This window comes from Notolepis coatsorum, assembly GCF_963971535.1.
Source record: "Notolepis coatsorum genome assembly, chromosome: 11".
NCBI classification, from domain to species: Eukaryota; Metazoa; Chordata; class Actinopteri; order Aulopiformes; family Paralepididae; genus Notolepis; species Notolepis coatsorum.
Window position 1 is genome coordinate 82,909,192 of NC_140175.1, and position 17,647 is coordinate 82,926,838.

The following is a 17,647-nucleotide window of genomic DNA, read 5'->3' on the forward strand; positions in this document are numbered from 1 at the left end:
CCGATAAGAAAACTGCTCCAACAATCAAACCTTAAGAGGTTAATACAATACACTAGGGGTGTCACGGTGCGGCACGTGCAGCCATACGAAGAATACCTCTCATACCACTAGGTGAAACTAGGGTTGAACATTTTCCAAATCTATGCTCAATATCTATACTTTACTTTACACTGGCTTACATTGATCTTTAACGTTGAATATTAAGCTTGTATTGCCAAATTTAGATGATGAATAAAACGTTGAAGCTTGTAAAGGCACGATGACAGGCGGACAGAACAAATTAACAACGCGCACTGACACTCTGCACTGGGCTGTTTCTGTTCTGTTCTGTTCTCCCCTCCTCCCCTCCCGTTTACTACAGGTGTCCCTAAAACAAAACCATGAATGAATTATATGTTTGTAACACAGCAGGGTCATTACAATTTTACAGTTTTCTTAAGTTTTCTTGTTCACCCAATAATGTTAACCAATGGAAAGACACACGCCAACTTTCTCCTGCGGACTTTCTCTCACAGCTGATCGGAAAAAAAATAAGCACTAGATACATTTCCGATCTGATCATCTGAGCTCCTCTCCAGTTGAGCTGCTACAGTGTTTAAGTCGAAAATATTTATAAATCCTCTGCCATTGTTGTGTAACATGTCATCTGTTCTCTAGTCTTCAGTCTCAGCTTCACGTGAAGTTAAATCCTCTCTACAAGTGAAACTGAAACTTAACAAGCATATTGTTGTTAAGGGGGCAGTAGGCAATACATTTACTCAGTGGATGCCTGAACACAGAATGACACCAGTATCACTGACTACCACGGCAAGCCTATATAAAATTATTCTATTTAATAATAATAATTATAAATATTATTTTCCTGTTGTACCGAACCGTGACCCCAATACCGAGGTACGTACCGAACCGTGGCTTCTGTGTATCATTACACCCCTACAATACACAATAGTGTCGTCAGCATAAAGATGGGCTCAACAACCATTCAAAGAAGAGACAATATAATTTATATGAATAGTGAAGAAGACGGGACCCAAAATGTAACCTTGTGGCACACCTTTTGTTATTTACAAATCTTCAGACTGGGCATTTCCCGACTTCACACACTCTCTAACAAATAGTCCTGAAACCAAATCACATGCCTTTTTATCCAAACCATACTAGATCATCTTTCTATCCAAACCAACACTAGATCAACTTTGTAAGAGTAAGGGATGATAAACTGTATCGAATGCTTTAGATGGATCTACAAAAAGGGCAGCGTTTCTTCCTGTCTAATGCAGATATTCTATCATTTGTAACTAATGTAATAGCTGAAATGGTGCTGTGATTAGCTCTAAAGTCAGATTGGTGCAGACTAACTACTGAGTGACTTGAAAGAAAAGGTTTAAGTTAATTGTTTATCAGCGACTCCAGCACTTTTGCTAAGCAGGTTCATTTGGAGATTTGGCGGTAATTAACAAAAAAACAATCCGAGGTATCCTCCAATTGAACTCCTGTTATATTACATATGGCAATCACTTCTCGCTCTGCCATATTGAGATATCATCTCCATGCACATATTGTGCATGTGAAAAAGTTGACACATGCACATCACTTGCATGTGACCACGCCTGCTCCCGTGTTTCCCTACAAAACACAGGAAGTGGTCACGCTCACGCCCTTCCTTATCTTTTTCCATGCGTGAGCTTGTTCATATGCACTTTCAACCAGTGGAACGTTATTATGAAGCGAAGGGAGAAATTGAAGAATGTTGGACTTTCGCCGGAGTTTCTCCAGCCCCCGGATCCTCTTCGGCGCGTCCAGACGGAACGGCGGCCCTATACTGAACTTTCCTCGATTCCTGGACCGATGGACTTCGCACGGCGTGCGGCGGTCGAGCCACACCGCGCACGGGTAGGGCCGTCATCTGCAATTCATAGTACTAGCGTTTTTTTTGTCAGGCCCAGGAGGTTGCGTGTGTTCCCCCAGCCCCGCCCTCGCCAGGCCGGGTATTACGTTAGTACCTCCCCCGTCCGGACTTCCAATCCTAGCAGCGGTAGTGAGTCAGGCACGCGTAATTTGGGTGGTAGTAATATCACTACAGGGCTACGGTGTGTAGGAGCTCACCCTAGACAGCGTGAGGACCACACACCATGCATGTCCAGCCGCAGAGCAGGCCATCCCCAGCAAGTTAATTTCTGTGCAAAAACGGGACAATGCTCAGCGGGGGAACTACCTCATTCACCACGAGTGTTGACTGTCGTTTCCCCGTGTCAGACCACCCCTTTCTGTCGGGGTCCTCCCTTGGGTGCAATTGCCTCGGTGGTAGAGTCAGGGTGCGAAATCCCGACTCCGCAAGATACCTTGCTCGTGCGGTTGGCGAAACCAGCGTTTGCAATGCACAGCGGGAGGGACCGGGCCACCTATCTACGATTCTTAGTGGGCGGCGAGGGCGCTTTGGAATTTTTACCACGTATGGCTACAGAAGGTGCCATATGTCGGTGTGGATGGAGAGAACGCTGAGAGCGGGGCTTGTGTTAGTTTGCACACCCCCGCCCTCCGTTTTTGGGTTTGATACAGACTCTATTGTCAGAGTCCGCGGCAGAGACCGGTCTGGCCGACGAGATCCGTTCTCTGTTGGCGAAGCAGGCCATCGGCGTGGTCCCATGGGAGGACGCAATGAGTGGCGTTTACTCCCGATATTTTCTGGTGCCCAAGAAATCGGGGCGTGTCAGACCCATACTGGACCTGTCCGCGTTCAATCGGTTGATTGTGGCGATGGTTCAGAATGTTGACCGTCAAACACCTGTTATGCGCTGTCAGAGTGGGAGACTGGTTCACCTCCATAGACATGAAGGATGCGTATTTTCACATCCCGATCTTCCCTCCTCACAGGAAATACCTACGCTTCCTGTGTCAGGGAATAGCGTAGGAGTACCAGAGGCTGCCGTTAGGCTACTCTCTGGCTCCTCGCACCTTCACCAAGTGTGTGGAGACCGCGCTGGGACCTCTGCGTCGTCGGGGGATACGAATTTTATTCGACCTAGACTACATTCTGGTCCTCAGCCGGTCAGAGGAGATCGCCAGGTCTCATATCAGGCAGGTGGTGGAACACCTCACCAGCCGGGGTTTTGCTGTGGACTGGGAGAAGAGTACTCCTCTTCCCAGTCAACAGGTGGAGTACTTGGGCTTAATTCTAAGCTCAAGGTCTATGAGGGCAACCCTCTCAGAGTGGCGGCGAGACGATATTCTCGGCGCGCTCGGGAGGTTCCGTCCTGGCAGGATGGTTACGGCGCTGTCCGTGATGCTCCTGCTCAATGAACAATAACAGACCATCAAATACACCCACAACACACACATCCACACGCACACACTCACTTTAAATAAACACACTGTAGCACCCAACACACACTTTATATTTATTGGCATCAATCCCATGCACCTCATTGCACCTCACCACCACAAGGTGGCACCACAAGCTAAGCTATACCTCACCATTCTACACTGTACTGTATAGTAGCTGACTGTATAGACTGTACAGAAGTATAGACTGTACATATACTGTATATATGTATATTGAGATTTTTTGTTTGGTTTACACTTGTTTACGTACTTGACTTTCTATTTTATACTTATATTATACTATTTTACACTATCTTGTTATTTTATCTAGCACACTCTCAGGAGCAAAACAGAAAGAAGCATTTCATGCAAAAGTATTCTGTATTTCTGTATGACAACTAATAAAGAAACTTGAACTTGAAACTTGAACTTGATGGCATCTGCTCAAACTGTGGTCCCTCTTGGCCTCCTCTTCATGAGGAGGATACAGAGGTGGTTTTTCAGTATGAAAATAGACCCTGTGAGAGGCAAGTGGAAGCGACTGAAGGACCCCACGTCAGTACTGGGGGACCTTGACCACTGGGGGGGGCCTGGGACCCTCACCAGCGGGGTCTCCATGGGCAGCAGGCTATCGCACGTCACGGTCTTCACCGACGCCTCCCTCACGGGATGGGGGCGGACGTGTCGGACAGACTCAGTAGGGGGCAGCTGGCCTGCACTACATATCAATGTGTTGGAATTGAAAGCAGTGCTTCTAGTCGTCAAACAGCTCGGCCATCATGTGGTGCGCGAGCATGTTCTTATCAGGACGGACAGCACGGCGTCGGCGTCGTATATCAACAGACAGGGAGGAGTACGCTCCCCCCGTCTACACCGGGCGGCGGTCGAACTCTGGCTATGCGCGTCTCTCAATCTGCGCAGCCTGAGGGCTCTCCACATCCCCGGCAGGGAGAATGTGGGTGCAGACGTGATGTCACAGGGCGGTCTCAGACGAGTACGGACTACGTCCAGACATAGTCAGACAAGTCTGGAACCGATTCGGGGAGGCCGCGGTGGACCTGTTGGCAAGCAGTCAGTCCTACCAGTGCCCTCTGTGGTTCTCGGTCAGTCGGAATGACAACCCCTCTCTGGGAGTGGATGCCTTCTCGATGTACCCGTGGCCGCCCGGGATTCTGTATGCGTTCCCCCCCATACACCTGATAGCTCAGCTGTTGGAGCGGGTACGTCAGGAGCACAGGACTTTGATCCTGGTCGCGCTGGACCGGGGCACAGCTGTGTGGTTCCCGGCCCTGATTCAGCTCTTGGTGGCCCCGCCTTGGCCTGTTCCGTGGTCACCGCGGGTCACCGCGAGCCCTCTCTCAGGCTCTGCGGCACACTGTTTCTGCCTCCTGTTCTGGGGCAGCCTCTAATGGCTTGGCTGCTGAAAGGGTGAATCTGGAGGGGATGCGTCTTAACTCTACTGTGGTTAACACCATCCAGAATGCGCGAGCTCCATCCACTACCGTAGATTACAGTTTTACAGTTTTCTTAAGTTTTCTTGTTCACCCAATAATGTTAACCAATGGAAAGACACACGCCAACTTTCTCCTGCGGACTTTCTCTCACAGCTGATCGGAAAAAAAATAAGCACTAGATACATTTCCGATCTGATCATCTGAGCTCCTCTCCAGTTGAGCTGCTACAGTGTTTAAGTCGAAAATATTTATAAATCCTCTGCCATTGTTGTGTAACATGTCATCTGTTCTCTAGTCTTCAGTCTCAGCTTCACGTGAAGTTAAATCCTCTCTACAAGTGAAACTGAAACTTAACAAGCATATTGTTGTTAAGGGGGCAGTAGGCAATACATTTACTCAGTGGATGCCTGAACACAGAATGACACCAGTATCACTGACTACCACGGCAAGCCTATATAAAATTATTCTATTTAATAATAATAATTATAAATATTATTTTCCTGTTGTACCGAACCGTGACCCCAATACCGAGGTACGTACCGAACCGTGGCTTCTGTGTATCATTACACCCCTACAATACACAATAGTGTCGTCAGCATAAAGATGGGCTCAACAACCATTCAAAGAAGAGACAATATAATTTATATGAATAGTGAAGAAGACGGGACCCAAAATGTAACCTTGTGGCACACCTTTTGTTATTTACAAATCTTCAGACTGGGCATTTCCCGACTTCACACACTCTCTAACAAATAGTCCTGAAACCAAATCACATGCCTTTTTATCCAAACCATACTAGATCATCTTTCTATCCAAACCAACACTAGATCAACTTTGTAAGAGTAAGGGATGATAAACTGTATCGAATGCTTTAGATGGATCTACAAAAAGGGCAGCGTTTCTTCCTGTCTAATGCAGATATTCTATCATTTGTAACTAATGTAATAGCTGAAATGGTGCTGTGATTAGCTCTAAAGTCAGATTGGTGCAGACTAACTACTGAGTGACTTGAAAGAAAAGGTTTAAGTTAATTGTTTATCAGCGACTCCAGCACTTTTGCTAAGCAGGTTCATTTGGAGATTTGGCGGTAATTAACAAAAAAACAATCCGAGGTATCCTCCAATTGAACTCCTGTTATATTACATATGGCAATCACTTCTCGCTCTGCCATATTGAGATATCATCTCCATGCACATATTGTGCATGTGAAAAAGTTGACACATGCACATCACTTGCATGTGACCACGCCTGCTCCCGTGTTTCCCTACAAAACACAGGAAGTGGTCACGCTCACGCCCTTCCTTATCTTTTTCCATGCGTGAGCTTGTTCATATGCACTTTCAACCAGTGGAACGTTATTATGAAGCGAAGGGAGAAATTGAAGAATGTTGGACTTTCGCCGGAGTTTCTCCAGCCCCCGGATCCTCTTCGGCGCGTCCAGACGGAACGGCGGCCCTATACTGAACTTTCCTCGATTCCTGGACCGATGGACTTCGCACGGCGTGCGGCGGTCGAGCCACACCGCGCACGGGTAGGGCCGTCATCTGCAATTCATAGTACTAGCGTTTTTTTTGTCAGGCCCAGGAGGTTGCGTGTGTTCCCCCAGCCCCGCCCTCGCCAGGCCGGGTATTACGTTAGTACCTCCCCCGTCCGGACTTCCAATCCTAGCAGCGGTAGTGAGTCAGGCACGCGTAATTTGGGTGGTAGTAATATCACTACAGGGCTACGGTGTGTAGGAGCTCACCCTAGACAGCGTGAGGACCACACACCATGCATGTCCAGCCGCAGAGCAGGCCATCCCCAGCAAGTTAATTTCTGTGCAAAAACGGGACAATGCTCAGCGGGGGAACTACCTCATTCACCACGAGTGTTGACTGTCGTTTCCCCGTGTCAGACCACCCCTTTCTGTCGGGGTCCTCCCTTGGGTGCAATTGCCTCGGTGGTAGAGTCAGGGTGCGAAATCCCGACTCCGCAAGATACCTTGCTCGTGCGGTTGGCGAAACCAGCGTTTGCAATGCACAGCGGGAGCGACCGGGCCACCTATCTACGATTCTTAGTGGGCGGCGAGGGCGCTTTGGAATTTTTACCACGTATGGCTACAGAAGGTGCCATATGTCGGTGTGGATGGAGAGAACGCTGAGAGCGGGGCTTGTGTTAGTTTGCACACCCCCGCCCTCCGTTTTTGGGTTTGATACAGACTCTATTGTCAGAGTCCGCGGCAGAGACCGGTCTGGCCGACGAGATCCGTTCTCTGTTGGCGAAGCAGGCCATCGGCGTGGTCCCATGGGAGGACGCAATGAGTGGCGTTTACTCCCGATATTTTCTGGTGCCCAAGAAATCGGGGCGTGTCAGACCCATACTGGACCTGTCCGCGTTCAATCGGTTGATTGTGGCGATGGTTCAGAATGTTGACCGTCAAACACCTGTTATGCGCTGTCAGAGTGGGAGACTGGTTCACCTCCATAGACATGAAGGATGCGTATTTTCACATCCCGATCTTCCCTCCTCACAGGAAATACCTACGCTTCCTGTGTCAGGGAATAGCGTAGGAGTACCAGAGGCTGCCGTTAGGCTACTCTCTGGCTCCTCGCACCTTCACCAAGTGTGTGGAGACCGCGCTGGGACCTCTGCGTCGTCGGGGGATACGAATTTTATTCGACCTAGACTACATTCTGGTCCTCAGCCGGTCAGAGGAGATCGCCAGGTCTCATATCAGGCAGGTGGTGGAACACCTCACCAGCCGGGGTTTTGCTGTGGACTGGGAGAAGAGTACTCCTCTTCCCAGTCAACAGGTGGAGTACTTGGGCTTAATTCTAAGCTCAAGGTCTATGAGGGCAACCCTCTCAGAGTGGCGGCGAGACGATATTCTCGGCGCGCTCGGGAGGTTCCGTCCTGGCAGGATGGTTACGGCGCTGTCCGTGATGCTCCTGCTCAATGAACAATAACAGACCATCAAATACACCCACAACACACACATCCACACGCACACACTCACTTTAAATAAACACACTGTAGCACCCAACACACACTTTATATTTATTGGCATCAATCCCATGCACCTCATTGCACCTCACCACCACAAGGTGGCACCACAAGCTAAGCTATACCTCACCATTCTACACTGTACTGTATAGTAGCTGACTGTATAGACTGTACAGAAGTATAGACTGTACATATACTGTATATATGTATATTGAGATTTTTTGTTTGGTTTACACTTGTTTACGTACTTGACTTTCTATTTTATACTTATATTATACTATTTTACACTATCTTGTTATTTTATCTAGCACACTCTCAGGAGCAAAACAGAAAGAAGCATTTCATGCAAAAGTATTCTGTATTTCTGTATGACAACTAATAAAGAAACTTGAACTTGAAACTTGAACTTGATGGCATCTGCTCAAACTGTGGTCCCTCTTGGCCTCCTCTTCATGAGGAGGATACAGAGGTGGTTTTTCAGTATGAAAATAGACCCTGTGAGAGGCAAGTGGAAGCGACTGAAGGACCCCACGTCAGTACTGGGGGACCTTGACCACTGGGGGGGGCCTGGGACCCTCACCAGCGGGGTCTCCATGGGCAGCAGGCTATCGCACGTCACGGTCTTCACCGACGCCTCCCTCACGGGATGGGGGCGGACGTGTCGGACAGACTCAGTAGGGGGCAGCTGGCCTGCACTACATATCAATGTGTTGGAATTGAAAGCAGTGCTTCTAGTCGTCAAACAGCTCGGCCATCATGTGGTGCGCGAGCATGTTCTGATCAGGACGGACAGCACGGCGTCGGCGTCGTATATCAACAGACAGGGAGGAGTACGCTCCCCCCGTCTACACCGGGCGGCGGTCGAACTCTGGCTATGCGCGTCTCTCAATCTGCGCAGCCTGAGGGCTCTCCACATCCCCGGCAGGGAGAATGTGGGTGCAGACGTGATGTCACAGGGCGGTCTCAGACGAGTACGGACTACGTCCAGACATAGTCAGACAAGTCTGGAACCGATTCGGGGAGGCCGCGGTGGACCTGTTGGCAAGCAGTCAGTCCTACCAGTGCCCTCTGTGGTTCTCGGTCAGTCGGAATGACAACCCCTCTCTGGGAGTGGATGCCTTCTCGATGTACCCGTGGCCGCCCGGGATTCTGTATGCGTTCCCCCCCATACACCTGATAGCTCAGCTGTTGGAGCGGGTACGTCAGGAGCACAGGACTTTGATCCTGGTCGCGCTGGACCGGGGCACAGCTGTGTGGTTCCCGGCCCTGATTCAGCTCTTGGTGGCCCCGCCTTGGCCTGTTCCGTGGTCACCGCGGGTCACCGCGAGCCCTCTCTCAGGCTCTGCGGCACACTGTTTCTGCCTCCTGTTCTGGGGCAGCCTCTAATGGCTTGGCTGCTGAAAGGGTGAATCTGGAGGGGATGCGTCTTAACTCTACTGTGGTTAACACCATCCAGAATGCGCGAGCTCCATCCACTACCGTAGATTACGTTTCGAGAGTGGTGTGAGGTTGGGGGCCTGGACCCGGTGTCGTGCCCCCTGAACTCTGTTCTGTCCTTCCTCCAGTCTATCCTGGATAGGCTGTCGGCCTCGACAGTGAAGGTATATGCCACAGCTATATCGTCTTGTCATGTGGGCTTTAAGGGCAGAACGCTGTTCAGCCACCCTCTCGTGAGACGTTTCCTGCTTGGTGCACGGCGTCTCAAGCCTGTGGAACATGGTCTGTCTCCGAGCTGGGACCTCCAACTGGTCCTGGAAAGGCTGTTGGGGGCCCCGTTCGAGCCTCTTGAGCAGGCGCCATTCGATCGACTGTCTTTAAAGACCGCGTTCCTTCTGGCCATCACCTCCGCTAAACGCGTGGGTGAGCTGTGTGCTCTCTCGCTGCGGTCCGAGTGCCTGTCTATTCAGGCTGATAACAGTGCGACTCTGAAGCCTAATCCGGCTTTTGTGCCAAAGAATATCCGGAGCTCTTATCGCTCCAGGGATATTGTGCTCCAGGCGTTTCACCCCCCTCCTCACGCTAGTGAGTTGGAGGCGAGCCTTCACCTGTTGTGTCCTGTCCGTGCGCTGATGGTTTACCTTAGCCGCAGGCAGGATATCAGGGCTACCGATCAACTGTTTGTTTGTTACGGTGGCTCCCACGCGGGTGAGGCGCTGTCCAAGCAACGCCTGTCACATTGGTTATGCGAGGGCATTGCCCTCTGCTACACTTTGGCCGGACAGGTTCCCCCCGCAGGCGTCAGGGCACACTCCACTCGTGGAGTGGCGGCCTCCGCTGCCCTGCTTGGGGGGGCCTCGGTGGAGGACATCTGCGCTGCGGCCTCCTGGTCCTACCCGGGTCCTTTTGTTAGGTTTTACCTCATGGACATGACTGGGGGCTCTGTCTCCCAGGCAGTCCTGAGGGCCGGGACCTCTCCTGCACCCCGCCATCAGGTGGGCTAGCGGGTGGGTGTGGACCGCGAAGTGCTCTTTCACACGCGGTCCCGCTTGCACTGTGCGTTCTAGGGTGACTGGTCCCTTTTTCGCACATTGGTTGTAGTTGACTGCCTCCCCCCCTCGTTAGGACGGGCGGGTGGACGGGACTCCCCTCTAGGGCTGCAACGATTAGTCGACATAATCGACGATGTCGATTATAAAAAATCGTCGACGAGAAATTGTTGCGTCGATTAGTCACTAAAAAAAAAAAAAAAAAAAAACTTTATTTATTTAATTTTTTAATTTTTAATTTTAATTTTTTTGTGCACTACCTATCTTTGTGAGAGTGGCTTCTCAGGGTTCCAGACAACATCATAACATGATGATCCCATAGCACATTTTGGACATTGAAAACATTGTTCCCCTGCAGGAGATGATGATCAGACTAGACACACAATACATTACACACGCACTCCTCTCACTCACACACAGCGATCAGAGTAAGATACACACATACACACTCCTCTCACTCACACACAGCGATCAGAGTAAGACACACACACATACACACTCCTCTCACTCACACACAGCGATCAGAGTAAGACACACACACATTCACACTCCTCTCTCTCACACACAGCGATCAGAGTAAGACACACACACATTCACACTCCTCTCACTCACACACAGCGATCAGAGTAAGACACACACACATACACAAATTACACAGTACACACCTCTCACTCACACAGCGATCAGAGTAAGACACACACACAAATTACACAGTACACACACTCCTCTCACTCACACAGCGATCAGAGTAAGACACACACACATACACACACACACGGACTCCTCTCACACACAGCAAACAAAAGTTATTTAAAGTACACTTCCACTTTAATTTGTATTATTTAATTTATTTATCTTGTTATGAGTGATTGCTGTATTGTTCTTCAAATACATTTTCATTTAAAGTGGCTTAAAGATCCAAATTCAAATGTTTCATGAGTCATTATTTTAATTTGCTATGGGATCATAATAATGGATTGGATTTATATAGCGCTCTTCTCTGACTGACTGTTGCTCTGACTCAGAGCGCTTCACAGAGTCCATTATTCGTTCATACACAGTCATACCGGTGGTGGTAAGCTACAATTGCAGCCAGAGCTGCCCTGAGGCAGACTCACGGAAGCGTGGCGAATAATCAACGCCTACGGCCCCTCCGACCACCACCAACATTCATTCACATGCATACACATTCATCATGTTATGATGTTGTTGTTTGGTCCTGACAAGAGTCTCAAAGTCTGGGGTGATGGTAGACAAGCAACTCTGAGGTCATGCTCAATGTCCAATCTGTTCCTCTGCTCTGTCTTCAGCTGGACCAGAGCTGAGAAGCCACTTTCACAAAGATAGGTAATTAAAAAAAAAAAAAATCATTTTTTTTTGTTTTTTTGTTGTTTACATTGGTTTTCGATTAGTCGACTAATCGAAAAAATAATCGGCAGATTAGTCGACTACCAAATTAGTCATTAGTTGCAGCCCTACTCCCCTCCTCCCTGGTCAGGGGCTTATGGGCCCTCAGGGGGTGCATTTGACGTGGCCATGCGTCCGCTCTGCCCTTTTGATCTCAATATGGCAGAGCGAGACACGGTTGCCAGATGTAATATAACGAAGGTTATCCTATAACCCTAGTTATATGAATACTGGCAGAGCGTCTCGCTCTTCAGCGCCCTGGGGACCATTGGATGTTTTTTACGCATGAAATTAAGACTTGGAAGGGCGTGAGCGTGACCACTCCCTGTGTTTTGTAGGGAAACACGGGAGCAGGCGTGGTCACGTGCAAGCGACATGCATGTGTCAACTTTTTCACATGCACAATATGTGCATGGAGATGATATCTCAATATGAGTATTCATATAACTAGGGTTATATGATAACCTTCGGTATCAATGCTTCAAGCACATCATTAGGAGAGAAGGGATAAAAGGTGAACTGAGAAGCAAGGTTTATGGCACACGCAATTATCATCCTTAACAAGTGGTGCAAAATGCTTGTTAAAGCTAGGCAAATTTCATTATTATCATAAATCATCAAAATGAATGTGTGGGCAGTGAATTAGTGGTTTTGTTTGAGTTTACTGCCTTCCAAAATGGAAAAGGCAAATAACAGGCATTTAATAGGCTATGATGGAAATACAAATTTTGTTTAGACCATGTCTGGATTTCACTGTCCTTCTTTGTTGTTTTGTGGACAGACAGGTCCTGGACAATCGATATGGCTTGAAGAGATGGCAGATTGGAGAAGTTGCCTCCAAAATTGGACAGCTTTACTACCACTACTAGTAAGAGAGCTGTCAACCTGACATTATTCATCTACTACCTCATTTTAAGTGCTGTGGATGTCTAGAAACATAGAGATAAATTATGTTTTATCTTAATGTCTATAAAAGGTTGAAAGGTTGTTATATCAGTTTGATCTTAGTCACCGATACAATTTGAGAGAGAGAGAGACTCCACAGCCTCATAGTTGAATAATCAGATCATTAAAGTGGTACTTTCTTTATTATTGCGTGTCGGGAAACTGAACGTGTCTGTAGGAGAGGACAGCCCTGCTACAGAGATGCTAATCCTCCTCTTCCTTCTGGTTTGTGATTTTGTTTGGCAGCCTTCGTACCTCAGAAACAAGTTACCTGAATGAGGCCTTTTCCTTCTACTCAGCCATCCGCCAGCGATCCTACTACTTCCAGGTCAACAAAGAGGATAGGTACGTAGAGGATAGTACGTTCCCAAAATATGGTCGGTAATGATTTTCTTTTCTTGGGACCACGGCCGTTTTCATAGATTCAAAAGATTAAGCATTTAAATACACCATGAAAAATATGATCATGAATTGAGATGGATCAATTAATTTGTCTGTGAAAACCCCCTCTATACCCCCTCCATACTTTGTGGTGCAACACCTTCAAAATGTAGTGTCCAGGGACCAAGCTGACCACAGTCTCACAAAATAAGTCAGCATGGTTGTTTTCGAAGGTATCTACATTTACATTTACATTTAGTCATTTAGCTGACGCTTTTATCCAAAGCGACTTACAAGTTCTGTACGACAAGCCATCAGGAAGAGCACAACTCTATCAGCTGAGTAACAATGTTCATCAAAGTGTTGAGTGCTACAGTGTAGGTTAGTTTATTAGGACAAGTGCATGACAGTATGGTTAGTTAGGGTTAGATTTTTTTTTTTTTTTTTTTTTTTTTTAATTCAGATAATGGTTGAAGAAGTGAGTCTTTAGTCGACGGCGAAAGATTGGACGTGTTTCGGCTGTCCTAACTGGGGTGGGTAGTTCATTCCACCATTGTGGGGCAAGGACTGAGAATAGGCGACTTCTCTTTGATGACCCTCCCGGAGCTTGGATAGGAGTAGGTCTGAGGCGGCCAGAAGATGCAGAGCGTAGGGGTCTTGAGGGTGTGTAGTTAGAGACCATTGACCGGAGGTAGGCGGGAGCAGTTCCCTTTGCCGCACGGTATGCTAGGTCAAGGGCCTTGAAGCGGATTCGTGCAGCAATGGGGAGCCAGTGCAGGTCCCTAAGAAGTGGGGTGACATGGGCCGACTTCGGTAGGTTTGAGATCAGGCGGGCCGCTGCGTTCTGAATGAGTTGAAGAGGCTTAGTGGCAGTGGCCGGGAGGCCGGCGAGCAGTGCGTTGCAGTAGTCGAGGCGGGAGATGACTGTTGATTGGACGAGGAGTTGGGTGGCTTCTTTTGTCAGGAAGGGGCGTATCCTTCTGACGTTGCTCAGGAGGAATCGGCAGGTTCTGGTTGTCGCTGCGATGTGAGCAGAGAAGTTCAACTGGTCATCGAGGACAACACCAAGGTTCTTGGCGGTCGGGGATGCGGTCACAGCTGCATTCTCGACTGTGATGGAAAGGTCGGTCAGGGGGGAGGATTTGGCCGGCAGGTGGAGCAATTCTGTTTTGCTTAGGTTCAGTTTGAGGTGGTTGGTCGTCATCCAGGCGGAGATGTCGGACAGACAGGCCGAGATCCGCTCAGAGACGTGGATATCTGAGGGAGGGAAGGAGAGGAAGAGTTGAGTATCGTCGGCATAACAGTGGTAGGAGAAGCCATGAGACGTGATAATGTTACCCAGTGATTTAGTGTAGAGGGAGAAGAGAAGGGGTCCTAAAACCGAGCCCTGGGGGACACCCGTCCGCAGGGGGCGGGTGGCCGACAGGGTCCCTCTCCATGACACTTGGTAGGAGCGGTCATTGAGGTATGATGACAACCATGTCAGCGCAGAGCCAGCCACTCCCATTCCTGCGAGGGCCGCGAGGAGGATCTGGTGGTTGACTGTGTCGAAGGCTGCAGATAGATCTAGGAGAATCAGGACAGAGGAGAGGCCTTTCGCTTTTGCTAAGTGAAGTGCCTCTGTGACCGCAATGAGGGCTGTCTCTGTGGAGTGACCAGTCCTGAAGCCTGACTGATTAGGGTCTAGGAGGTCATTCTGTAAGAGATAAGCAGTAAGTTGGTTGGATACAGCACGTTCAAGTGTTTTAGAAAGGAAGGAGAGAAGAGAGACAGGACGGTAGTTGCCTATGACGGTAGGGTTCAGGGATGTTTTTTTTATGAGGGGCGTGACTCTGGCTTGTTTTAGGGAGGTGGGGACCACCCCCGAGTTGAGTGAGGAGTTGATGGTTGCAGTTAGGAATGGGAGGATGTCTGGTGCTATGGACTGGAGGAGTGGGGAAGGTAGCCGGTCCAGCTGGCATGTAGTCGGACGGTTCGACGTTACCAGTGTCAGGGTCTCGGCTTCTGTAATGGGAGAGAAAGATGACAGAGTGAAGGATGAGGTTCTCGATTCAGCATTTGGAATGGGTGGGGGTTGGGAGAAGGAGCTGCGGATGTTCTCCACTTTTTCCTCAAAGAAGATCGCAAAGTCTTCGGCAGAGAAAGATGAGGGAGGGGGGGGGTGGGGGGGGAGTGAGGAGGGAGGACATGGTAGCATGCAGTTTGCGAAGATTCTTGGCAGAGGCCTCGATCCTATGGTGAAAGAAAGAAGCTTTGGCATTAGTAATGGTTTTGGAGAATGTTAACAAGAGGTTGTGATATGTGTCGATGTCAGCAGTGAGGCGTGACTTTCTATACTTCCTTTCAGCTGCTCTCAGGACCTGTCTTTGTTCTCTCACTGGATCTGTCAGCCATGGACTGGGTGGGGAACGGCGGGCAGGTTTCTCAACGAGGGGACAGAGCTTGTCGAAGGAGGTTGCAAGGGCTGAGAGGAGGGTGGAGGTTGCCATCTCTGTGGAGAGAGCAGAGAAGGTGTCACTCAAAGGTAGAGTGGATAGTATGTCAGAGGAGAGGGTGGAGGGGGATAGGGAGGGCAGGTTGCGTCTGAGTGAGACGGTTTGAGTTGGGGTGAAGACCTTTCGGTTAAGCATGAGAGTTAGTGAGAAGGATATGAAGGAATGGTCAGATACATGTAGGGGAGTTACCGTGGTGTTAATGATGCTGGAGTTACGGGAAAATATGAGATCCAAGGAGTTGCCTGCTTTGTGGGTGGGAGGCATGGCAGTGGGAGTCAGGTCAAATGATTGTAGGAGGGAGACTACTATGACTGACTGAGATGAGTCAGGCAGGTTGAAGTCGCCCAATAGAAGGAGAGGGGTACCATCTTCCGGTAAGGAGCTTAGAAGCATGTCCAGCTCATCTGTGAAGTGATCGAGCGGACCTGGAGGGCGGTAGAGTGTAACAATGGTGAGATTGAAAGGATTAGAGACAGATACTGCATGATATTCAAAAGAGGAGAGTGACAGTGCTGGGAGGGGTGTTACGTTTGTAGTCCATGAAGGAGATGTCATGAGGCCAGTGCCTCCACCCCGCCTGGAAGGTCGAGGTGTGTGAGTGAAGTTATAGTTTGTAGATAATGCTGCAGGTGTTGATGAGTTATTGGGGGTTATCCAGGTCTCAGTTAGAGCCAGGAGCTGCAGATTTTGACTATGGGCGTAGGCAGTAATGAAGTCAGCTTTCTTGACTGCTGATTGACAATTCCATAGGCCTCCCTGTACTGTGACAGGTGTATTAGTGGCTGTAGGAGGGTAGGATAGATTAGCCGGGTTGCTAGCAAACTGCCGTGGGTGGGTTGAGTCTGTTCTGGGGGAGCAGATTGTGGATATGAGACACATTGTGGTGTCAAGAGTGGCAGGGAGGAAGTAGAGAAATAGCAGAGTGGGAGGGAAAGGGAGATTTTTCAGAGTGGAGTGTAAGATAGGATTATGATGTACTTAGCACTGGGTGGAAAACTCCTCTTTGTCCCTCTTCGTTTCTCGACGCTTCGCTGACGCTAAGCCAGCAGGCCTTTAAATCCCTATCACTAATTAGTGCTTTCTAACACCTGGCCCTTAATGGGTCACTTAAGGAAACAAAATGGCCGCTTTAAACACGCCCCTTAATCAAGTCAGCTGGTCAAGTCAGCAATCAAATCTATTGTCTATCCAATATAAAACAAAATTTATGGTGGAATATGGATGTTCTTTTTGATGCATCATTTAGTCAAAGGAAGATCCAGTAGCAAGCACCAATGTCGGAGACAACATTAAAGAAATGTTCTTCCAGATTTCATGAAAAGTTATGCTGCATCCTGCACCTTTTTAAAATGTCCATGCGACCACACGAGCTAAAGGACCATACCAGTGTCATTCTGACTTCTCCATTACCTTGAGTTTACTCCATCTTCCCTGTCTTGAGTATTGTGTACATACAGGTGTATAAACATGTTTTGGTAGATCTCAGTCTACCTTTCACACTGCCATTGATGTTGAAAAGGGGTGTAAATATACTCTCACTGAAGTTACTGTATTACTTAAAGGGGAACTATTTTACTATTTCTTTCACTATTTGGGCACTTTTACACAATTCCTGTGAGTCTATGGAACACCTCTGTAATATATATATATTTTTTTATTCATTGTTTTGTATTTCTAATCAAGTCCTCAAAAACAGCATTTTTCTACCTCAAGATTTCGAGCTGTTTTGAGCCTGGTCTCCTAAACCACTGCGCCGGGCCTGCTGAGCGTCGTGTTCGCCTGAACATTAACATGCAGCAGTGACTATATGACATCACATATAGGCACATTTTCAAACGACTCAGTTCAGTGAGGGTGAATATTGTGAGAGGAGAATTGGAAGAATGCACCAATATGAGAATTTTGAGACATAGATCATATTAATATAAGTTCACATAGCTAGGAAACAATGCTAAACACTCAAAAAGGCCATTTATAAGATAGTTCCCCTTTAACTACAAGCCATTCAAATTTATTGTCAGTCGTTTTCAGAAAGGTGAGTGTTTTCCATCCCTTTTCAACATCAATAGCAGTGTGAATGGTGTTTAACACTTTGATCGTTTTCTGCAGCTTTCTCCAGAACTTGATTTATAGCCCTAAATGCATTATATTGATGATCAAATACAGTTTGGTAGGA

At 48.3% G+C, this 17,647-nt stretch overlaps 1 protein-coding gene across 1 annotated transcript in view; it reads left to right on the plus strand.

Moving 5' to 3' along the window:
* The window catches only part of scai (suppressor of cancer cell invasion), a gene marked incomplete at its 3' end in the record, with an annotated part of 71,701 nt that overhangs the window by 18,829 nt on the left and 35,225 nt on the right, over positions 1 to 17,647 (plus strand). The window contains exons 3-4 of the mRNA XM_084324434.1: positions 12,432 to 12,518; positions 12,842 to 12,940. Coding sequence (XP_084180560.1) covers positions 12,432 to 12,518; positions 12,842 to 12,940 — 186 coding nt within the window. The remainder of the gene's footprint in view (positions 1 to 12,431; positions 12,519 to 12,841; positions 12,941 to 17,647) is intronic.